The sequence below is a fragment of the Symphalangus syndactylus genome, chromosome 17 (genome assembly GCF_028878055.3).
Source record: "Symphalangus syndactylus isolate Jambi chromosome 17, NHGRI_mSymSyn1-v2.1_pri, whole genome shotgun sequence".
NCBI classification, from domain to species: Eukaryota; Metazoa; Chordata; class Mammalia; order Primates; family Hylobatidae; genus Symphalangus; species Symphalangus syndactylus.
Genome location: NC_072439.2, coordinates 70,308,965 through 70,335,068, shown reverse-complemented (window position 1 = coordinate 70,335,068; position 26,104 = coordinate 70,308,965). Strand labels below are relative to the sequence as shown.

At 35.8% G+C, this 26,104-nt stretch overlaps 1 protein-coding gene across 1 annotated transcript in view; it reads right to left on the bottom strand.

The window, feature by feature from the left end:
- Positions 1-26,104, bottom strand: part of LOC134732839 (EGF-like and EMI domain-containing protein 1) — a 633,219-nt gene that overhangs the window by 159,051 nt on the left and 448,064 nt on the right. Inside the window, 1 exon segment of the mRNA XM_063619963.1 lies at positions 11,377-11,499. Within this exon segment, the coding sequence (XP_063476033.1) occupies positions 11,377-11,499 (123 nt within the window).

The following is a 26,104-nucleotide window of genomic DNA, read 5'->3' as shown; positions in this document are numbered from 1 at the left end:
TTAATCGCCAATGTAATGGTATTGGGAGATGGGACCTTCAAAAGGTGATTAGGTTATATGGTCTCTGCCTTCATGAACGGATTAATGCTATTATTACAGGAGTGGGCTTCAGATAAAAGGATAAGTTTGGCCCCCATTCACTCTCTGCCTCACATGCCCACTTCTGCCTTCTGCCATGGGATGACCATTGTCAGATGCTGGTGCCATGCTCTTGGACTTTCCAGCCTCCAGAACTGACAGCCAAATAAACTTCTGTTCTTTTGAAATTACACCATCTCTGGTGTGTTGTTATAGCAGCAGAAAACAGACTATGATAGAAGGCAAGATCATTACTTTCAAGATATTAAGCAAAATAAGGTATGAAAAGTACTCCTTGAATTTAACAGTGTATAATTTATCAATAACCTTGGCAAAACTAGTTTTAGAGAGAAGTTTTATTTTAAGATAGAGATAAAGAAGATGATGATAGAGGAAAAAGAAGCATGTAATGGAGCCATGTTCCAAGGAGGAGGGCAGCTGAGATCCTATCCAGAGATGGGAACATTAGCCTGAAATTATAGCAGAGCACTTTTTCCTCAGAGTGAAGAGCAAAGTAGGCAGAGATTAGAGTTAATTTTAAAGTTCTGGGTGGGAGTAAAAGTTGGGAGGTACCTTACCTAAAAATTTCTATTTTCTCTGCAAAATAAAATATGTGTATTCAGTAATAGATTACGAAATCACTGAATTCTCCCCCCTCCCCCCCAAAAAGATGTCTCTATGACTTGTGTCAGAAAAATGCAAACTCTGAAATCATGTTATTCTTTTCTTGTCAGTAGCTAGAAGCTATATTGGGATACTAAATTTGGATTTAAGTTTTCTGCTCATATCTGCTATTTGCAAGCACTTATTCCTTCTGCTTCTTTTAGATGTAGGCAATATTATTTTATGTTTAATGTCTTTCTGCACTTTGTATCCTGTAAAAATGCATAAGCTTCCTGTAGCTTGCTGCCTTCAGTGCTTTTGGAAAAAGGGAGATATAAATCTTCAACCTAAGGATAAATGAGAATGGGAGTATGTTATTATATAGTCAAAATATAGTTGTGAATATTGTTCTAAAACTCAAAAAATATCAAAATTATAAAGAAAAGGGGGGATTGTTGAAACAGTCAGTGAATGCATGCTTTTAAAATCTACTGTCTTTGTCTGTTTGGCTGCTATAACAAAATACTATAGACTGGGTAGCTTATAAATATTTTTTCACAGTTCTAGAGGCTGAGAAGTCCAAGATCAAGGCACTGGCTGATTCAGTGTCTGCTAAGGGTACATCTTCTTTGTAGATTATACCTTCTTGCTGTATCCCCATATGGTGGAAGGGGTAAACATGCTCCCTAGGGTCTCTTTTTTTATAAAGGCACTAAAGCCATTCATGAGGAGTCTACCCTGGTGACTTAATCAACTCCTAAAAGTTCCTACCTCAAAATACTGTAAACTTGGGGGTTAGGATTTCAACATATGAATCCTAGGGTCACAAACATTCACACCATAGCAACTACTAACAAAAATGCCTAATAGAAGTAATATGATCATCAAAGCAAATTTATACTTATGGTTTCTGACCCTTCATAATTTTACTTAGTTCTATGGCTATAGCCAAGTTCCAAGGTATGGAACTATACTAATAATATTACCTAATATTTTTTACTTGCTTGCTCTGTGTCAGGCACTGAACTAAAGATTTCACTTGCAGGCCGGGCGCGGTGGCTTACACTTGTAATCCCAGCACTTTGGGAGGCCGAGGCAGGCGGATCACGAGGTCAGGAGATCGAGACCACGGTGAAACCCCATCTCTACTAAAAATACAAAAAATCAGCCGGGCGTGGTGGCGGGCGCCTGTAGTCCCAGCTACTCGGAGAGGCTGAGGCAGGAGAATGGCGTGAACCCGGGAGGCAGAGCTTGCAGTGAGCCGAGATTGCGCCACTGCACTCCAGCCTGGGCGACAGAGCGAGACTCTGTCTCAAAAAAAAAAAAAAAAAAAAAAAAAAAAAAATTTCACTTGCGTTGTTACTTTTCCTGAACTGTCCCCTTACATATGGAGAAGCTGAGTTATTAAGCAGTTATGTCATTAGCTCAAAGTCTAACACCTTGTAATATAAAAACTACATGGTAAAGTTGATCATCAGAGGAATGCAAATCAAAACTACAATGAGATATCATCTAACCCTAGTTAAAATGGCTTTTATTCAAAAGACAGGCAGTAACAAATGCTGGCAAGGATGTGGAGAAAAGGGAACCCTGGTACACTGATGGTGTAAACTATGGAGAACAGTTTGGAGGTTCCTCAAAAAAATAAAAAAATACCTAAAAATTGAACTACCATATGATCCAGCAATCCGTCTTGCTGGTATAGACCCAAAGTAAAGGAAATCAGTATATCAAAGAGCTATCTGCACTCCTATATTTGTTGCAGCCCTGTTTACAATATATAAGATTTGGAAGCAACCTAAGTGTCCGTCAACAGATGAATAGATAAATAAAATGTGATTCCATATACACAATGAAGTGCTCTTCAGCCATAAAAAAGAATGAGATCCAGTCATTTACAACAATATGGATGGAACTGGAGACCACTCTGTTACATGAAATAAACAAGGCACAAAAAGACAAATGTTGCATGTTCTCGCTTATTTGTGGGATCTAAAAATCAAAACAATTGAAATCGTAGACATAAAGAGTAGCAGGATGGTTACCAGAGGCTGGGAAGCGTAGTTCAAGGCTGATGGGGGGAGATGGGTATGGGTGGTACAGAAAGAATGAATAAGACCTACTATTTGATAGCACAACAGGGTGGCTATAATCAATAATAACCTAATTGTACATGTTTAAATAACTTAAAGAGCATAATTGGATTGTTTGTAACTCAAAGGATAAATGCTTGAGAGGATGGGTGCCTCATTTTCCATGATGTGCTTATTTCACATTGCTTGCCTGTATCAAAACATCTCATGTACCCCATATATACACCTACTATGTACCCACAAAAATTAAAAAATAAAAAAACTAAAAATAAATAAATAAACAAAAACTATGTGGTAAAGCTAACATTGTTACTCTGAAAGGGGGGGATCTTTTTCCCCAAGATATACTGTTTTCAGATTAGCATCATTTTTCTCTCAATCCTAAACTCCATGATATATTTTCATGAATGAATAATTTAAAGCTAAAGTCTTGGATTTCTAGTGGCACACAATGAAGAATCTCCCATTCTCAGTATCTCTGTATTGAATGGGTGTTCAGGTTGTGAGAAAATAATGTAGGAGGAGATACATAAATCATTAATCTAAGCCACCATTTATTGAGCATTCACTGTGTGTCAGTTACCATTTTAATCTCTTCACATGTAAGTTTATGCTATATGGTGGATATTCTATAATGCCCTATGAGATTACTTAAGATTACTTAGGAAACACAAGAAAACAAAATTAAATAGTGCTTAATATTAGGGTTTTATCATTTAATGCCATATATTTTATAAAAAGGAACTAGAAAAATATCTTAAAAATTATTCTGAAGGACGACATGTAAAGATACTTGCCACATAAAGAGAAACAAGTACAAAAAGGCAATTACCAAACGTGAAGACCACTAGGCAAACATTTCATTATTTTGTTTTGTTGTAATGTCCAATACAGAAGGTGGAGTTCATCACACCACAAGGACATTCCTTGTCATTCCCTGCTCCTTTTAAGAGCCTCTCTTATTTGTTCACTTTTAACCCTAGAGCCTACTCTCAATCTTCCCCATTTCCCATGGGTGACCATTATAGTATGTTACATACATTCTTCTTTATAAGGTATGTGCTCTTTCACAATGTACAATACGATTTTTGTGAATTATTATCCTGATTTTAGTAGATATAGATACTCACAAAGACATAGAGATGATATGGACTCTGAAAATCAGGGACACCAAGTAACTGGGCTAAGATCACACAACTCTTATGTGATACAGTCAGATTCAAACCTCAATCTGTCTTTATCTAAAATTGTCAGTCTTACCTCCCTGAGTCTGCAAACTATATAAAAACTACAGGAAAAAAAAGGGAAGATTTCTTAATGTGTTCCTGAAACTCAAGTAGTTGTAAAAAGTTACTAAACTGGGTTAACAGTCAATGTTCTGGATGAAAAACTTAAGTTCATGATTTTTCCCTAAGGCCACAGATTGAGAATGAGACGGGCAGAGAAAGTGTTCCTTAAATTTAACTTTTGGGAATTAAATTTATCATCTACCACACAAAAGTGCTTAATCTTGAGAGGGTGATGAATCTAATAATGATGGAGAGATGCCATCAATCTGACAAACTAAACAATTTTTTTAACCTGACATGGCCCTGTTCAAGACATCAGCTGTCATCTGAAATGAATTCTGTTTCTAATTTGTCTTCATAAATAATGCAACTAATTGAAAGGTAGTTACAATGAAAGTCTTTAACCTCTTTCCTATCCTATTTGAGGGCAATCTCTTTGCATTCCCTGGAAAGAATCCTTCCTCTTCTCAAATAAAACAGACATCAGTGATCAGAACACTGAGATCAAAAACAAAAGAACTCATTGTGAAGACCACCACATCTAATAGTTTTCTCAATCTTTTTTTTAAAATTAGCATTATTTTAACATGTCAAACTCATAAAAATTTGATATAAGAAAATTTATTCAAGCTCAAAGTTTTAGTAAGGACATCTTTATTTTAATCAAGCTCTTGCTTATACACCTACCCTCTCCTTGCCACCCAACTTCTGCTTAATTATCATTAAAGTATCACCATTGACTGCACCATGTCACACACTTGACCACAAACAAAATATCTAAAATCTTTATATTTTCTAGGTCATCTTTCTTCTTTTTTTTTTTTTCATTTAGTAAGATTAAAAAGGGGTCACTGGGTTCCATTGTGCAATGAATATCACATTGGACTTCTAAAAAGAGACCATTGAACAAAAACAGATCCTGATCATTCCCTGCAACTGGAAATAAAGAATTCTTGTATCAGAGACTGAAGTAATTAAAATGTTCTTTATCTAAGGTTTCTCTATGCAGACATCAGATTCCATTTGTTTATTTATGAATGCAGATGTTAATAAACCTATGTACTGAAAGCATGAAAGAGCAGTAAGAGAACTATGCAAGCATTAAAACTTTGAATCATTTAATTATTTCATCCCTCTGGGAAGGCCAATTTCAGCAAATACATCAAGGGAAGAACATGATTATGAATGGAGATCTGAGCTGAGCATGTTTCATAAGGTTGTTATTAAAAATAAAAATTCAAGAAAGACTTTGTGAGGTATATCAAATTATAGCCTTACAAGTTACTTAAAATGTAAATTACACAGTTAAATACTGAAAATATGGGTAATATAAATTATTTTGGCATGTAGCCCCTGGCTCTTAAAAAACATCCTCTAATAATAAAAAGCAGTTTAGTCTACATTACCATTACTTCTCATATTTAGCTATATCTACTAGCCCCTGCCTCTAAACCATGGAAAAAACCACCATTTAACAGCTATCAAAAAACAAAGTACTTTATAAAAGAGAATATCAGCAATGTTCCGAAAGCTAGAAATAGTGGAACAACTTTAAGTTTTCCCTAACAAGCAAATCCATCTGGGTGAAGTCCTTATATTTGTTATATTCTAATAGGTTATATTTAAGTAATACAATGTGCAAGGGAATATTCTAACTATCTTGCAAGTATTATGTATAAAAATAGAAGAGCAAAATGAAAATAGACTAGAGGAAGGGTGAATAAAGGAGAACAGAGGAGAGACACAGATGATAACTCCAAGTCAGAACCCTGTTAAACCAGACTGAAAGTACAGAGAAAGTACAGCAATTGAAAGTGAAAATTGCACTGTCATGAACTCAAAAGGAAGATTTAGAAAAATTAGTGGTTAACAGCTATCAAGAAGGGAATGGAAAAGATTCCACTTGAAGTTGACAATTAAAAGGTCATCAGTATCTTTCATTTAGTCTGAAACCCAATTATACATTTATAAGTCTACATATTATGATGCATTATTAAACCAACACAAATAAAATTGCTTGATATTTAAGATAAGAGAGAATGCCTTTGGCGGTCGTAACCAGAGAAAGCATTACAGGTCATTTGACATGGAACATAGTAAGTGTAGTTTTGATAGGCAAAGACTTGGGGGTGAGCTAATTTCTAGGCTAAGAGTAAAGCAAAGTGCGGAAGCAGAAAAGGGCATGGCTTACTTAGAGAACTGAGAGTAGCCAGGTTTTGTTGGAGAATATCACAGAAATGTAGGAGTTAGGGATAAGATTGAACTGACAATAGATGATAAAAAGTAGATTAATTTCTTCAGTAGCTACCTTAAAAATACATTGTTTTAACCCTTAGCTGTGTTTACTAAAATGTAATGTAAGAATTTCTTTTAGCAGTGCTTTCATGATTTATCTTAGGCTTTTAAAACATATTGAACAGACGAGACAGGCAGATCACATGAGGCCAGGAGTTCTAGACCAGCCTGGCCAACATGGTGAAACCTCATCTCTACTAAAAATACAAAAAATTTGCCAGGCATGGTGGTGTGCGCCTGTAGTCCCAAGTGCTTGGGAGGCTAAGGCAGGAGAATCACTTGAGCCCAGGAAGGGGAGGTTGCAGTGAGCAAAGATCACATCATTGCCCTCCAACCTGGGGGACAGACAGAGACTCTCTCAAAACAAAACAAAACAAAATTGAACAGAAGTTATTTGAGGTCATAGGATCAGGAGTGAGATTAGCCAGGATTTCCTGAAGACTAAGTTTTTCTTTCGTACAGTAATTTACTTACTTGATCTCTTTCTCTCTCAGACTTTCTGTCTCTAAGACAGGAAATTGGACTATCATAATCTTTGGGTCCCCTCCAGATATTATTCTGTGATATGGAAAACAGTGCTGTCACAAAAGCACCAAAGTTTTTTTTTGAAGAAAAAAATGCAAGTTACTCATTCATTTTTATTAAACTAGATCACAAAATTCTCACACTGCTTTTATGCTTGTACTCTATAGAGTCTGAGTTATTTCAACACACTTTTTAAATAAAATTAGAGCTCTATAAAATAGTTATGCCTGATTCAGTAGAATTTTTAAAAATACAAGTTAGCAGATGATTTACAATGAACTAGTAATTTTAGAAATGGTAAAATTATAACACCTTAGTGATGAAGTAATTTTAAGCCCATTTGTCCAATTTCAGTTTTGCACAGGAGGCAACCAGGGTGTAGAGAGATTAAATGACTTGCTTAAGGTCACATGCCAACTTGAATTTTATTGTGCCACAGTCCCTAGACCACATAGATGAGATTCAGTGTTCACTAATCTGAACATAAATTTCTCTGTCTTTATGATGATTGCTAAAATCTATTTTCCATCTTTTAAACTGTTGGTTTCCACATAAAAGAAAATTTAAAAATATAAAAATTATTCCATAACAGGCATGTTAAGGGAGAACACCAATAGCAAAGCAAATGTGACAAGAATTCCACTTTTGTCTGCTTCCCCATGCTGTGTCTGCACCCTTCCATCAACAAAGTGCAGCTACTTTCACTTGCTATGATGCTCCTCACACGTGGGGCATGCCTTCAGGCTGGTTTTCCTGATGCTGTGTTTCAGAAGAAATGAGATCCTTCTCCTATATACTTTTTAAGAAGTGACATCATAATGACAAAAATATATGTAGGGTATTTTGGGGGTACCATAGACATCTTAAAGAATCTGAGGAAAGGCCCTGGCCTCCAAAACAATGACACATTCCAAAAATTTGCTGACAAATCCATGAGTTCAAACTGTGGTCCACTAAACCAAGATCCTCAGATTTATTACAATCCCATTGTATCAGCAGTCCAAGCAACTTGTATGGTGAGCCACGTGCCCTGTGCACTTATACTTCCTGCCACCTTAGCCAGCTGCCATGGACACCTTCCCTTACACCACTCTATGCTGCTTGATTGTTCTGATGGAGGCTGACTGGTCTGCACTGCACACACACCACCACAAGAACACAGCCCTGAGAAAGGAGACCCTTTTGAAATGAAGTCATCTGAAATTCTGTAAGTGTCTGTGTGTGGGGAGTTTACTTTATTGTAGTTTTGATGGAGATAAAGTACAAAAAGCACCAGAGGGTCTAACTCAAAAAGTCACACTAGTCTTATCCTATGACTAATAAGAAGAATGGGGAAAAGAAAAGAAAAGAAGGAAAGGAGGAAGGAAGAAATGGAGGCACTTAATTTCAAGTAGTCTAATGTGGCGAAATCACAACATTTCATAACTTTATCTTCTTCTCTGTGACTCTACCGTGAATCATAATAAACTTCTATCTACTACAATCTCCCATTAAACACCAACCACCATATTCAGCTTTCTACTAGGTAAAAAATCTCAACGGCAATGTGAGATGATTCAATGGTTTTGTTTTTTAAAAAAATCACTATTAATGGAGAGCAGTTTGGAGATATCTCAAAGAACTAAAAGTAGGACTATCATTCGACCTAGTAATCCCATTATTGGGTATACATCCAAAGGAAACTAAATTCTCCAACCAAAAAGATATGTTCACTCGAATGTTCATTGCAGCACTACTCACAATAGCAAAGACATGAAATCAACCCAGATGCCCATCAGTGGTGGACTGGATAAAGAAAATGTGGTACATATACACCATGGAGTACTATGCAGCCACGTACAAGAACAAAACCATATCCTTTGCAGTAACATGGATGTAGGTGGAGGCCATTATCCTAAGTGAATTAATACAGAAACAGAGAACCAAATACCACATATTTTTCACTTATAAGTGGGAGCTAAACATTGGATGCATTTGGACATAAAGATGGGAACAATAGATATGGGGAACTAATTGTTGAGGGGAGGAATTGAAAAACTACCTGTTGAGTACTATGGTCACTGCCTGAGTGATGGGATCAATTGCACCCCAAACCTCAGCATCACACAGTATTCCCATGTAACAAACCTGCACGTACCCCATGAATCTAAAATAAAAGTTGAAATTCCAAAAATAGATAAATAAATTAAAGTAAAAAAAAAAAACTTACCTTTTTACAAGATAGCCCAGAATACAGATCAACCTGAAAGTCAATTCTCTGCAATAAACCCTTTCTTTCAGAACAAATAAGCAAATAGTTATTGTTCTTAATCTTACACATTATTTATGTTTCAATACAAAGTGCTTAAGTTGTTCTTGGGCTCCTTTTAAAAAGACTGCTATAAATGTAAGCTGTGTCAGCTGAAATTCTTAAGACCACCCTTTGAAACCAAAACTTCAGTGTACTAAGTGGAAAAGGGATCAAAATTTTTGCCAAGGGTCAAGTGCTGGGCTTTTAGTCCAGTAACTTCTGTAGAGAGGTATCAAGGGGTTAAACACTTTAAATGATGGCAGTCATGAAATATACATTTGTTATTAGCTTAAGTCACTTGAGAAAGATATAGATATATGTATATAATGGGAGATTTATATGTGTATCAGTATGCATATATAAATTTAATTTTTCCCTATGTTAAGATTCTGCATAAGTAGATCAGCATATGGAGCTGCAAGTAAGCTATTATCATAGTGCCCATGTATATGTACAATAATAATTAGCTTTTAAGGAATAGAAAGAGAAAAGATAACCTACAATATCCTTGTCCAACTCCACTTTTGACCTGATGTCCTTAAAAAATTTGGAAAATTCAAGGACAGTGATGGAAAGGAATAAGGGAAGAGCTTAATGATTTTACTAAGAAATAACTAGGAACTGCCAAATTAATTATACCTATAAACACAATTTAGTTGGTGACTACAGTGTTTATTTTGCCTTATCACGAAGACCAGATATTGTAGATTCAGATAAATCACTACTTTGAAAAAATTTTTATATCAGAAACAAATATTTACCACGTCAACTTTTACTGATAAATATCCCATCTGCATGTATCAATAATCCTGCTGCTCTTATGTATTTTGTGATTGAGAGAAGTTATAGTGGCAGTTTAAAGATGTTACTAGCTGGAGACTTTACAGATTGGAAATGAGGATGGAAAGGGATTCTTCCAGCTAAAACCAGTAATCCCACAAAAAGAAAGGGTTGTTTTGATTTAAACATGCATGTATTAATGTCCCCCAACCTGTGCTTGCTGTCGATACAATCGTTATGATATTGAGCTCCTTGAAGCCTAGGATATGACTTTAGTTTGTATCTTCACTTGACTTCAAGAATTTTTTTTCTTTTTCTCTTAGAAACTGTTTTCTCATATCAAAATCAGACCTGCGAATAGGACATCTTTACCTGTTTGCATTGCCTTTTTTTTTTAATTTCTTAAAAGATATGTTAAGAAGAAGAAGGAGGGGTATATGTTATAAAGCTAGTTGAAATTGGCTGATTTCGATTCCAAGTTTCATAATTATAGACTACATTGTAAGATACTGACAATTTTGTATGGATGAACTAGTTAACAAACCCTATAAACAAAAAGTCAGTAATTAAATTGTGCTGTACAAAGTGCTACTTTTTAAATATAATATAAATATTTTCAAAAGGGACCTGGAGATGAAGTTAGAATGCATTTTTATGTGATCTGAGGATCATCACTTAATGAAAAAAAAATTTATGTAAATTACTTCAGTTAAAACAAGGAGCATTTACAAATCATATAGGAAACATAGAATTTTTAAAGTTTATTTTTTTTCTGTTTATGAAAGTCCCATATGCTCATTTTAAGAAATTTAGAAAATTCAGAAAAATACAAACACAAAAAATAATAATCCTACTACCCACAAATAGTATTAAGAAATTTTGATGCACAATGAACATACAGAATTTCAGATTTCATGTGTGTAGTTTTAACCATGCTTGAACAGTCCTAATATATTTGGCATATAATCTGCTATAATTTTGCTGGGGCTTGAATTCTAATCAGGGAGTTCTGAGTCCAGTTCTTTCTAGTCTAAAATGAGTAACATTGTTGCTAGTAATTATAATGGCCCAGTATCTTCACTTTATTGTAGTTCTATGCTGTGCTTGTATATAAGCAACAACTAACAAATGTGTACTCTACTGTATATGGCAGAAATTATATGCCACAGAAATATTTACATATTTGGGGGTTCAAGGTTTGCTTCCGAATGTTAATTTCTATATCTCCTTCCCCACCTTTTGTCTGGTAGTCTTTTAATAGCAAAATATCTTTTTTAAAAAAATCCTAAGGGATAGAATTGTACTGAAAACCGTCAGCTTCTATAGATATTTTCACAATAGAAAAACCTTTCCTTCCTGCCTCTACATGGGTAGGTCGATTTTCATTGAAAACGGCTTCAAGCTGGTTCTAATATTTACTCACTTATGCAGGTGCGTTCGTCAGCATGCAGTCTCTATCCCGTATCACATTCACAGTGGAAGGTGCCCAGAGTGTTAATACAGCGCTGCTGGCAGCCTCCATTCACCACTGCACATTCATCGACATCTAGAGGAGGAAGACAGATGGTCAGGATTACAAAGTCATTCCAATGTCAGCTTTGAAGAAGTGGCACAATATTTCTTTGATACACAGTATGTGTTATATTGTACAAAGGCACCATTTCTGTTGCCACAAATCTTTGCTTGTTTGATCCATTTTGCTTCATTGTGTAAACAAGAAAATGTACCTAGAAACTTTATTGAGCTTTTTAAAGCCCATCAATGATGAGCATAGGGATTGCTCATAATTTTCTATTCTTCAAATATTGGTTAATTAGACAGATCTGAGATATAGGTATTTCCTTGGGGAAGGAAAACTGGAGGGGAGAATTACAATAAGCTACTCTATCAGGAGCAGCACACACTAGTAGATAAACACCTATTATTGGTCTGGCACTGCTGAATAAAGCCAGTAATAGAGTCAAGACCTTGAATCTCCTTCTCATGTGCTATAAGGAACATCAGGGCAGAGATAGATAAATTAAAATGAAACCATGGTTTGGTGTTCTTAAAAACACACATTTGTGTCATTGATTCAACTTCTTCCTTCTCACTCAAGATGCCATTTTCTGAAATACCATGTTTATATGAGTGGTTACTTTAATTTTATAAAAAACAGAAAGAGGTCAAGATTCATGATCACCTATGTCTTATGATCAGCTAAGGTCATGATAAATGAATATGATGTTCATATTCTGTTAGAAAAGAAAAATCAATTTCTCTCTCAGAAGCTACACTTCCTTGTACCCTGTGTAATCAGTACTTGTGTATCTAAAATCACAAAAAGAAGATATCCATAAACCTAGGGAGATATTTTCAGGTAGCTGGTGGATAGAGAAATTCTAAATGTTCTTGTTTGGGGATTTATTTTTAAATAAAAACCTATGGCTTTTGACAAGTTTCAAAGAAATAATCATCTTTCAGAAAGGTGGAGACTTAGCATAGGAACGCATGTGTCTAATGGATAGAATGTCTGCTAATGGATAGTTTTCCCTGCTCCCAATCTCAGACATTCCAGCAAGAATATTGGGAATGAATATTCTTCATTAAAATATAGTCAACCTACGAGACAATCAGCATTACAACAAGCAGCATTAATTCCACACGGCAAGATCCTTATTCAAGAAGACATCAAAATGGAGAAGTATTACTATTGCAATGACTCATCATAGCACCTTTTCAGGCTAAAATCCTATGATCTGTAATGAGTGCTTTGTACTGTAATAAAGACTAGAGGATATGACCTGAGGGAAGCAAAAGAGTTTTCTCTTAATTGGCATTGAATTTTTTTTAAGAGACAAAATATATACAAAGAAGATATTAAGTCATCAAATAAGTCCCATATTTAAAAACTACTAGTTCACTCTATTTTACAAATTTTATACAATTTAGTATTTTCCTTCAAAAAGTAGATATTCTGGTATAATTCCTGATATTTTCAAAGGAATCTTATTTTAAAGATAAGAATTACTGACTTTTCAAAGTGCTAGGATTTTTATTATGTTTTGAGTCTGTGATAACCAACCTCTAGGTCTTTTTCATATGAACTAATCTCAAACCAGAAGTCTCTATGTGTTACTTGTATTTTTATGCAGGGCTCAATATTTATGATGGCTAAATTGTTATCTTTCTGACTTTAGGGTATTATTCTGTGGAGTTAAGATATAATTTTGAATCTTAATTCTGTCAACCCCCGAATTAGATATCCTTCCTAGGTTTTAAAATTTTAGACATAAGTAAAGCTCTTAATTTTCAAGCATACTAAGCTTTAGATCACAAATGATTTTTGCCATCCTCAAGAGTTATTGCAATGTGCCATATATATTTAAATACATTGGAAAATGTCTTAAAGGATGCTACTTCCGGTGGGGGAGAAAAGGTGTTCAAATGGGTTTAGTGCAGGGTGTGCACAGGGCTGTGCTGGACAAAAAGATTTTAGTCATATCTATGATGTTCTAATTTTTTACAAGAAAAAGTTATCGAGTTGTTACTTATGTAATGAAAACAAATTTTAAAGAAAACAATATAGTATGACCACCTCCCTTGACCCACTTACCAAACTTTAATAGTTTTCTGACAAAAGAAACAAAGTTAGTGAAAATAAGAAAAATCACTGAGTCCATTCCAAAGACAAGAGTGGGCATAGATTTTGAGAATGAGTATTCTTTTTAATATGTTTTAATGTGTTCATATTCTTTTTCTTTTTCTTTTTTCTTTTTTTTTTTTTTGAGACAAAGTCTCACTGTGTCACCCAGGCTGGAGTGCAGTGGTGTGATCTTGGCTCATTGCAACCTCCACCCACCAAGTTCAAGTGATTCTTCTGTCTCAGCCTACTGAATAGGTGGGATTACAGGTGCATGCCACCACATCTGGCTAATTTTTGTATTTTTAGTAGAGATGGGGTTTCACCATGTTGGCCAGGCTGGTCTCAAACTCCTGGCCTCAGGTGATCCACCCATCTTGGCCTCCCAAAGTGCTGGGATTATATGCGTGAGCCACTGCACCCAGCCTAACATGTTTATATTCTTAATCTGTCCTAGAATTTTTAATTAAAGTACTATACTATAGTTGAAATAAGCATGCATACACACACATACACACACACACACGCACACACACATACCAAACTTCCTTTGTATTTTGAGTCAAATAGTCTTGAGAAAAACAGTGTTCTAACTTATTAGCCAGTTACCTTGTCTCTCTGAGTCTCAGTTTCCCCCATCTATAAAACGAGATGATAGTGATGGCCACATGTACTGTGCTGTGATTTTTTTCCTATTCATATCTAAGATTTTGGCATATGGTAATGCTTGAGATTATATGTGGAAATTAAACAATATTTTATTCCACTAACTAGTAGAGCTAACAATATAAGACCATGAAGTGAGAGTGCATGGCAGGAGCAGTGAACAATATAGAAATCCAGAGGCAGGAAGTCCATTAGGCTTAGGGGAAAAATGAAAATTGAGTGCATGGAGAGGAGGGTGGACAATCCAAAAGTACAGTGGTTTATCTGAAATTTAGCATTTAGCTCTGTCAGGCTGGAGAATAATGTCGGAAAAGGGAAGTAAAATTGAAAAACAAACGTTAAGTCTCCTTTTATTTAATGTGGATAGTAAAGCATTTCTCTTCTTGATTTAAAATACAATACATTTCTGGGCAGGTTGAGACATAATAGGCTGTGTTCACACCATAGCAAAGCAAACTTATTAAAAGTTAAAAAAAATCAATCATTTATAGAGTGGGACCAAATACTAAGTAATTGGTTTGACTTCTTTTTTCTTTTTGCCCTTTCAGAATACACTGAATTTACTGATTGGGCATTGTGTAATCAATAGTCCTCAAACTTGGCAGCACATTAGAACCACTTGGTGAGCATCAAAAAATACCAGTGCCAGGGTCCCACCCTTACAGGGTCTGATTTAATTGGGCATGGCTAAGGCCTGTGTATCAAAACATTTTTAAAGCACCCTAAGTGATTCTAATGTGTAGTCAGAGTTAAGATTGCCTGGTGCAGTAAATGCTTTAATTATCTAGGGATTTTGTTAAAATGCAGATGCTGATTTAGTAGATCTGCAACTGAGGTCTGAGCACCCTAAGTGATTCTAATGTGTAGCCAGAGTTAAGATTGCCTGGTGCAGTAAGTGTTTTAATTACCTAGGGATTTTGTTAAAATGCAGATCTTGATTTAGTAGATCTGCAACTGAAGTCTGAGATTCTGCATTTCTAACTAGATCCAAGGTAATTCTGATGTACTGGACTGTGGACCATAAATTCCAACTAGCCAGAGTATGGAAAGTAGTCTGCTTAACAATCAATGTCACATGAATCACAAATGTCATAATTTAGCTCGATTTCTCAGTTTAATTAAATTAGACCAATTCAGTCCAAATTCCTAAATCTGTACTCAGACCAAAATATTTAAATATATATACATATTAGAGTAAGCAAAACTATGTAATTTCAAGACAATTTTAACATGATCTCTTATGAGAAATGATCTACTTCTGTTAACCTGAAGGAAATGTTACTTCTTTTCTGATCGAATACTTCTGATATAGGATGAAACTGGGTTAAATTGCTGTGATATTAGACCCTTATTCTGGAACAGTCACAAGTGACTTTCTTGGCTATCAAGATTCTGCCCAACAGAGTTAAGAACCAGAAATTTCAATATTACATTAAAATGTTATTATCAAGTATACTTCATGTGAAGAAACAATTTTTCAAAAATTCTCTGAGTTATATCTTCATGCTAGATGCTTATGGAAAACCTTACTCTTAGAATTGGAGTTCCAGGACACTGCTGGGAATAAGGATAAAGTGATTAGCATTTTCTCAGCATTACCACTGTGATATGGACCCAAGATTTCATGATTCTATGCTATAAAAGACTGTCAAAAAGAATAAACTATGTCCGCTATTTTTCCTTTTAATGTCCTTTCTCTAAATATTTTTGCTCTATGTATCCCTCACAACTATTTCCTCAGATGGTCACACAATATAATATCTTAAAAGAATGCATATTATTAGCAAATGTATTTTGTACTTAAGAGCTCCCTGAGATTGTTTCCAATCAAAATCATTTCATACTTTTTTTTTTAGATTGTGTGACCATTTAACTGAGAACCAGAGTAAGATAAATTATTCTTCCTTTGCCTTTTAATATACTACTCTCAGATACTTGTTGATTGAAAATAAGTGCTCCTAGGGTGTTTTATGTTGGAGATTGCACTGTAGAAGTGTTAGGTTTGGAAGAAATATTGAAGAGTTTGGTGAAGACTCTGCTAGGTTTTCCATGTGGCCTTATTTTCCTGTGTTCTACTATAGTGGCAATCACTCTATATAACAAAATTTCTTATTTCTTCCTTAAAATTCTGCAGTGCCTGATAGAATGAATTTCTTAAGGGGTTAAAGATCTCATTGATTTAAATATTTTCTGGCATAGATTAGACACCCTATATATGTCATATGGATGAATGAATGAATGAATGAGTAGTTTGAGAGTCTTCCACACCATTCAGTCTTCTAATGCATCTATACTCACTGATGGAATTTCTCAGAATTGGGCTCCTTGGCTCTGTTTACCCTCTTTTCACCCTCGCAGCAGACTCTTGATATTTATTTTTGACTACTCACAAGTAGCTTGAAACATCTGGGTTACAAAATAATTTCTAAATCTTCTGATGAACAAATATGAATTGTGTCTGTAGTGAGTATTGACTGGTTGCCTGTTTGGGATTCATCCATTTTCCTTCTTTCATACTAAATAAACCTGGTGGTTCCCAGGTTTTCTTTAGGGAAATTTTACCTCTTTCACTTTAGAGATATCATGTAGTTTATGTGGGACTGATAAACACTGCCCCTCTTCCAAATCCAGGATGGGCTTTATTTGGCATAATCTCATCTCTATTCACCACAGTACTTGGATCAGGAAGTCCCTTCATTAGCATATGGCTTTCCCATGAGGACTGCTTTACTTCAGATGAGATCCAGTCAGTAGGAAGCTCAACATTTAGGCCAGGGATCCTGGGACATAGATGCTCTCTTGCTCTGGAAACTATAATGTATGAATGTGAGCCATTTTGCATAACCACTTTGCTTCCATGAGTGGAGCTACACTAAAGATAAAGTCAATCAAGACAGGACAAAACTGAAGAACTTACAGAGAACTGGAGTTGGAGCCCTGATTAAACTATGCCTGAAGTCCTCCCTATCTCTGAACTTCTGTTAGGTGATCCAATAACTCCCTTTAATTATTTTTTAGTTAATTGACTCTGTTGCTTGTAAACAATTATCTTTACTGATGCATGTGGTAAACTGGAGCAGCTTACAATGGGAGAAAAATCACCAAGTGCAGCTCACATGTAACATCTACTTTTCAAAAAGATTTGTTGTCCTCCAGCCCGTAAAATGACTTAATCTGTATTTCATAAAGTATATAAAAGTCATACTTTCCACTTGTTCTCTACAGAATTTATTGGAGATATTATATTCTGTTAAAATTGTAATGAATTTGATGGTTCATCTTGACTACAAATGTTTAGTGTTTATAAAATTGCCTGTACAAAGTCATGATAAACCTGACAATGGCAGGGATGGTAAAGCTGGCTTCTTGAATGGTTTCTTCGTGGTGAATGCTCTCTCCCTACTTTTTTTTTAAAAATGTCATCCTTTATCCTATGTGTTTCCTTTTATTCTTTTCTTGGCAGCTACAATCTCTGGTATCTTGAAAGTCAGATCTAATTGAGTAGGAAATAAATGCATGCTGTTAACTCTGTGGATTTTATTTCCCTAATTTCTGCTATTGCTGCAAATAAAAAAAGTTACCAATTTTCTAGCACAGGCACTCACCAAGCAATAATAAAAACCACTTAGTTTAGAAAAAAGGCGAATAGGACTTTTGAAGAGAATGACAGTACTAAGAAGGAACAAAGCTTAAAGGACTTATCTTGTGCTAAGGCTAGGAGGAGAGTATGCACGTTCATAGAATATGCAAATAGTTTGGTCTATCTAGAGAGAGAGTTAAAGTGGAAAAAGATTTTGCTAGAGATGTGGCAGGGGCCTGATCATGGAAAGTCTTTTATACTACATTAAGAGTTATGGCTTTACTTTATAGGCAGTAGGCACTAACAGAGTGAAGAATAGATAAGAGGGGTGGCAGACTGAAGGCAGAGAAGGCAACCAATAACTATTGCCAAAATCCAGATGAAAGATGATGAGGACCTAAACTAGTGGCAGAAGAAATAGAGAGATGTGGGAAGATATAAAAGAACTTAAGGAGAATAAATCAGTATGACTTGGTTATTAAGTGAATGTGATGGAGAAGAAAGAGTCAAGGTCAATTGCCTTGAATACTTGGATAGATGGTTGTGGCATTCACCAAAATAGCACAAGAGAAGAAACACTGCATATTAGATGAATAGGTCAGTTAGAAATAAATATTTTGATGGTCAAGTACATAAGTCAACAGACAAATTTTGTTATCTACTTGTTATTATCTCTCACAGCCAAAAAAAAAAAAAAAAAAGAAGAAGAAAAAGAAAAACACTAGTTAAGCATCCTCCAGTAAGTGAGGAAAGGAGGACACTTACCTGCTCAGGAACTATATAAAACGACAGTTTAAATACATACTGGGTCCTTTCTCTCCACCTGTGTAAATGTGGCTCTGATTAGATGATGAAATATTATCAGTTTAAAGTTTCTGGTTTTATCTCTGGCTTGCCTGATCACCAAATCCATTTTCTTTTGAATTATCAAAAGAGATGAAAAGTTGGGGATGTTATTAGGCAGTTGAATATGTGGACTAAGATCAGGGGAAAAATGTGAGCTGATTTTTCAACTACCATCTATCTACATACACAAGCCTGAAACTTAGAAGTCATCCTTGACACATTCCCCTCCTTCATCCACAATCAACCTAATACCAAATTTCACTGTATCAAAGTTACCTTCTAACACGTGTCAGATCTGTCCGTCTTTAATCTCCACTGTTACACTAATTTAAACTACATTGATGGTTGCAGTAACCTAATTACAGCTCTCTCCACGTCCACCATGGGGCCCTCCAATATCTTCTATATGCCACACCACAGTGATCTCTCTGTCTCTCTCTACTATATATATAATAAATACATATATATACACACACACACACTAAATATATATTTACTATATACATATAAATTTAGTATATTTTAGTATTTAGTATAAAAACATATATCTACACACACACACACACACACACACATATATCTATTTATTTACTAAAATCCAGTACCAATTGAGTCACTCCATTAAGACAGTTTTATATAAATATATATACACAGACTATATACAGTTATATATGGCATAATAAGTATATACTATATACTATATTACTACATATAATTATAATATATACTAGTATATAATATAGTATACTCTATTTTACTACACCGATAATTTATTTAGTACATATAGCTGTGTTAGTGGAGTGGTTCCATTGGTACCAGATTTAGAGGGTTGGGTTGACAAAGAAGTGGGAGATAAAGGAAGAAAGACAGGGAATTAAGACACACCTTGTAATAAGTTTGACTGTTAAGGACAGGAGGTTGTAGTTGTACAGTAAAGTGTGGTAGTGGAAGAGGGGAAGGTTTTTAAGGTGAATGGCACTTGCAGAAGTTTACTCATTGAAAAGGACAAACAGAGAGATGATTTAAAGATACAAAAGAGAAAGGGAATTCTCAAATTCCTGAGAATCTCAAATGATAACACATTAGTACATTCTAAAATAAAGTATATTTTGAGAAAGAATTTGCCACAGGCCCTGAATATCCCTACATATTCTTGCTGGGTATGCTAAGAATTCAAGGCTCTGATCATCTTTACCCAAGCCATTTTTCAGGGCTATAGTTCCACAGAGAAATGAGCCAACATCTCCTTTGACAATAAAGAATAGACTTGTTTCCACTAACTATAAAAGTGGCAGATGCCCTAAGCTCAGTGTTTCCCTGATATAATGTAACTAATTGTAGGTGCAGGCATCCACAATGGGCTGTTTGTGTGTCCTTGTTGTAAGATTTGGGGGAACACAGGGAATTAACACAAACAAATGAAGGCCTGGCTGCTTCTTTTGCCATGAGTAATAATGTCTTTTGTTTCGGACCCAGGAATCTCATGTCTTCTGTCAGCAACTGTGAAACAGTAAAAGCTTGTTAGTATAAAAGTGGGGTAAAATCTCAAACATTGCACAGTTCTTGACAGTAGTATACAGAATAGAAATCACACCCATGGGCCAGGTGGAGTGGCTCACACCTGTAATCTCAGAACTTTGGGAAGTCAAGGCGGACAATTCACCTGAGGTCAGGAGTCTAAGACCAGCCTGAGCAACATGATAAAACCCCGTCTCTATTAAAAATACAAAAATTAGCTGGGTGTGGTAGCACATGCCTATGTACTGGGGGGCTGAGGCAAGAGACTCGCTTGAACCTGAGAGGGGGAGGTTGCAGTTAGCCGGAATTGCACCACTGCACTCCAGCCTGGGAGACAGAGTGAGACTCTGCCTCAAAAAAAAAAAAAAAAAACCCAAACAAAAAAAAAACCACCCATGATCATCTACTACTTGGGGTTAGAGAGAGCATGTTCATTGAAGAATGGAAGGACCTGGGGAATAGTAGAGGATGTTCCTGTCTTCTTCCTATTCTATCAATGCCTGTTGATTCCCTGTAGCCTTGAAATTATCAGTAAAGCATAATTCTGGGCAGATCTCTGTCTTCCTGAGGATTCAACCACTTGATCCTTTGTGTTAACTCAGAAGGGGGAAGGAAAAGATGTCATGCTGGTGTGTCTTTAGGTGATTTCTAAAGAACAGCAAGGACAGAAATACCCAACCCAGGAAACAACAACTATTGTACTATATTCTTAGCTTGCTGAGTGCAGAGATGGTATTCATTTTTCTTACCACTGTGTTTCTAGTACCTATTTCATTGCTTGGTCCATAGTAGGTGGGACAGCCTTGGGACTTTGTACAGCTCTGGGTCACTGGGGAGCTGGGGGAGCAGGATGAGACTCCACAAGCTGGGAATTAAAAGTCAGAAATGGTGGTCAGGAATCAACCTCTTTTTCTTCCATCTCTCCAACGGACCTTACTCCTTCTAACTGACTCCACTCCACATCCCAACCAAGCTGGTCAAACTAACTAAAATGACCTGGTTATTTCTTAACACACAGAAACCTTACAGTTTATATCATGCTTAGGAGTTTGATAAAAACCGTAATAATGATGAATGAATACTGACTCTGAAAGGCTCTAGTAATGCATTTACCTGCATAGAACTTTTTTACTCCTTTCTTTTCCCTGATTATAAAAGTCCTCGTATGTATGCTGGGATGAAGTGGTGGGCTATGCCCATTCCCGTGCCCCAGGACCACCACAAAACTGTAGGGCAGGCCCAGGGGCCCTGGCTGAGACAACCTGAGGACTCCATCTTTCTAGTCACAATCAGTAGATCAAGAAAGGGCATGTGACCCAAGCCAAATGAAGTAAAATTCTACCAGGGACTTTTGCGAAGGCTGTTAGGAAACAAACAAACAAACACCACTACCTTTTCTCTGGAATCATCCATTACAGAGACAATGAAAACTTTCAGCTTCCAGGGGAGGTGTTTTCCACCACAGGGACAGTCTACCTGAGAATAAAGACAACCTAGAGAAAGGTAGAATCAGGAGATGAAAAGAGACAGCCCTCTGAAGACAGCGTTTATGTGCCTGGATACAATTCTGCCTGAAAGGTGGGTAATATCTGCATTTTTCAGTTACATATTATAATACTTCCTCCCAAAAAACAACAGCAGCAATTTAAGCTGATGTTAAGTAAATTTCACTCAGTTACAACCAAGAGTCTTGATTAATCCAGCGTTATCTCAAAAATGAGCCCACCATCCTGGATGACTCAAAGAGCATCTTTAGAGAAATGCGTCTGCTATTTCATATTCCTAACATAAGACAAGTCACTTCTTTGTTCTTCCTAAAACCCTATGAGACAGGAATTATTATTCTCAGGATATCTCTAAGTTATTGTTCATGTTTATGTTGAGCCAGTAACTGTATGCTTTGGGTAATATCTTGGGAGCTCCCATATGCTATGACAAATGAAAATATTTATCAGAGCAGGTAAACATTGTTGACTGTTACTCCGTCAGGCCTGTCCACAGACTGTTTTATGGCCAATGGTTCTACATTCTGGGTAATCTAAGAAAGACGAATGGCAGATAGGGAACTGGTATGTCTTGGCTTCCTACTTTGTTTCAGACTTTAATCTTTTTTTGTCCCCTTTTGTCCTCCCTGAAACTTTAAAAGAATTACTATGAATTTTAAAGATAATGATATGATTATAAGACTCCAAGAAATTAGGAGATATGCACAAGTCCTGTTAGTGATGGATGTCAGATTTGAATTAAGATAAAAAGTCAGATAACTTTGAGTCTGTGGTCAACATTCTTTTAAATAAGCATGCTGTTCATGTTTGTGACCATTGCTGATTCAATAATTTTTGCTTTGCTTAGATGAGAATAGCATAAACGGCTAGATGATAAAATGTCTATGGAAGTTCTGATAACAATTTCCTTAACACAGAACCCTTCCCCTCTCTCTCCTTCCATTTATCACACCAAATGCCTGGTTTGTTATCTAATTCTAGCCACTAACCAATCAGGTGTCAATTGATTAACTAGACAAGAGAAACATCCTCTTCACACAGCGAGAGACAAAGAATGACTAAGGTGGGTGGGAGAGTCGATGGGAAGGCCGACATAACTATGATAGACCTCTCCACATGATTTTACTTATACTGTCCTGTAGTTTTAGTTTGTATTTTTATGAAAAGCAATAATTTCCATGTACCAAAACAAATAGAATGATGTATACTTCTCGATTTTCATGGCTCATTTCGTGATACTTCATGCTCTATAACATTTATTACATATTGTTTTTCCTTTTGGGATACTAGATTATCATTGGTGGCAGAGAGATCTGTGGAAGAGAGGTTGTCTTATGAGGACTAGGCATGTACTTCTTCTCTTCAGTAATCCATATATACCTTTCCAACTTATGTTCATGCATTTGACTACTCACCTTTTATTTTATATTTAAAAACATTTTGCTCTGTTATTACTAGTCATACAGTCTGCTCTCTCCCCTATCTCTTTTATTTCTCTCTCTTTCCCCCTCTACCTCTACAATGTTTGGTGAATTTTATCCAGATATAAGCTTAGCATCCTTTTCAGCAAACTGTAATAATCAACTAGCTATTTTTGCAGTCAGAAATAAGAAGTTTGTATATTCTGAATGCCTAAAGACATATTATTTAGGGAAATCTGGCATACTCCTCAAATTACCTTCCTATCCTGTAAGATTTCTTGTTTCTTTCGCAAGTAAGAGGATAGAATTTCCAGGAAAGTGTAGGAGATACGAAACAACTATGTTTTCTTTTTTTGTTTGTTTAAGAAAAGATAGTAAGAATTTCTACTTGCTTGTTTTAAAGAAATCTTATTACTTTCCCTCCACTCTTAGATTCAAAAACACATCAGTGACCTCAGTTTTTATTGATTTTTCTCTTCATGATGAGTCATACATCCATGCTTCCTTGCATGCTACTAATTTTTTATTGGATTCCAGACATTGAATTTTACTTGTTAAATGCTGGACAGCTCTATTCCTCTAAATATTATTGAGCGTTGCTCACAAATGTAGTTGTTTCTTGGAAACAGTTTGATCCTTTTGCATCTTGCTTTTAAGACTTGCTATATAAGACATGAATAGTTTTCAGTCAAAGGCTAATAATACCAAGGAAAGTCGTTGACTATTCATTCCAGTGTTTTGTGCGTTTTAAGGTTTTCTAGTCTGGTCGATGAGAAGAAGGATGATTCCTACCCTATGTGAGCATTATTGGCAACTGTTTGTTCTCTCTAATGTTTTTGAGTGCTTCTTTCTCCAGCCTTGTGTGACTTCCTCACATGCATGTGTTAATCAGTACTCTGCTAATACTCGAGGAAAACCCTCTGCTAATTTTTGTGTCACTATCATAGCTGCCCAGAAGGTGCAGATACGAGCCTGCCTGCAGACTAAAACACTTAAAAATGGGAAAATCACTGTACCTTCTTCTTCCAACTTGATTTCCTCTACAATCTATTTTTGTGCTGTCAGGTAATTAAAAAAATACACAACTATGCAAATATTGAGTTTATTGTTATTTGTGAGTTTCATTCTGATTGGAGCTCATATAGCCATTCTAAAAGTGGCACTTTCCCTTCCACTTAGATAATACCTTTGTAGTGTTGTCCCCAGATCTTCACTCTATCACATTACCAAATACATAGAATGTAGTGACTGAGAACATCAATAAAATTAGTTGTATACCAATTAAAACATATAAAATTATAAAAGCAGGACTCACAATTAAAAATTCACATCATTTTCTTCTAGTACACATAATCTGTTTCATTCTTAAATCAGTGAAAAATGCCAATTGTTTATTCTTTGTAAAATTATTTTAGAGAATTAAAATATTTAAACATCCCTTATTTACCAAATGATGTTGTGATTATTGATTTCATGAGAATAGAATGTGTCTTTCATTTATTCTCAAATATTAGCTGTTACACTGTTTCTTTTCCTTTTTTTTTCTGAGACAGAGTCTCACTCCGTCGCCCAGGCTGGAGTGCAGTGGCGCTATCTCGGCTCACTGCAAGCTCCGTCTCCTGGGTTCACACCATTCTCCCGCCTCAGCTTTCGGAGTAGCTGGGACTACAGGCACCCGCCACCATGCCCGGCTAATTTTTTTGTATTTTTAGTAGAGACCGGGTTTCACCGTGTTAGCCAGGCTGGTCTCGATCTCCTGACCTCGTGATCCGCCCACCTCGGCCTCCGAAAGTGGTGGGATTACAGGCCTGAGCCACTGCGCCCGGCCTACGGTGTTTATTTTCAATGAATATTTGTTGAGTGAAAGTAAACGACTCGTTATATACTTGACAAAACAGTGAAGTTTTGACTTCATTTTGTCACTCTTTGGATATTGTCTAATTAGGGCTTCCTAGACTTTAAAATGTACCCAAAATACCTAGAAGTCTTGTTAAAATGATTATTCGGGGTAGGGCCCAAGGTTCTGCATTTCTAACAAACTCCAGGCGATATTCATGTTGCTGGTCATGGATCACACTTTGAGTTTCAAGAGCATAATAAGTAGTACTTAAACTTGGGTACATAAGAATAACTTGGGAAATTAGTTTAAAATGAAGATTCTTTGGACTTATTATCCACATTTTCTGATCCAGCAGTTTCAGGGTACTGGGATCTGCATTTTAGCAAGCTCTCCAGGTGATTCTGATACTGTATTTCAAGGACCACACTTAGGAAAATATCTAAACTGTAAGATTTAAGGTAACTGTATATTAGAAGTTCCCAAATAATTAAGAAACTAAGTATTTTTTTCATTTACTTAATGCCTCAAATACAGCCTAAGATTTAATAACAAAATAAAAAGGATGCCTGAAATTCACTCTTTATTTATATTACAAAAGCTTGAATTTGCTTTACATGTTTGTGAAGATAAATTGTGTCACTTCTAATGCCATTTGCTTTTTTCTCCTAGTAAGAGATTTTATTAATAACACTAGAAATCACTGATTTATCCAGTTGTAGGCTTTGAAAGGACCTTAGATGTTAAACTACTCCAAACGATACACTATAGGAGTCCCTTCATCAACATTTTTAACAAATGGCTATTCAGACTCTGATTAAATACTTTCAGCTGTAGGGAGCTTGCTGTTTTTATCTTTCCTACGTCTTCCTATCCCTCCTGCTGCTACTTCTCCTCCTCCCTCTTGTCTTTTGGTATTTATGTAACATAACCACATTACACAGCATTTGAAAGCGGGTAAAATCCATAATTATATGGTTTTTGAATCAGAGAAAAAGATATATTTTAAAACATAAAAAATTGTATATAGAAAATAGAATGAATAAAACAATGCAATATTTTGCTAATTAATTTATGTAGTAAAATTGGTGCCTCTCTTTGATTTGTACTTTATTATTACCAAGAATAGACATTTTATGTTTGTTTACAAGTTATA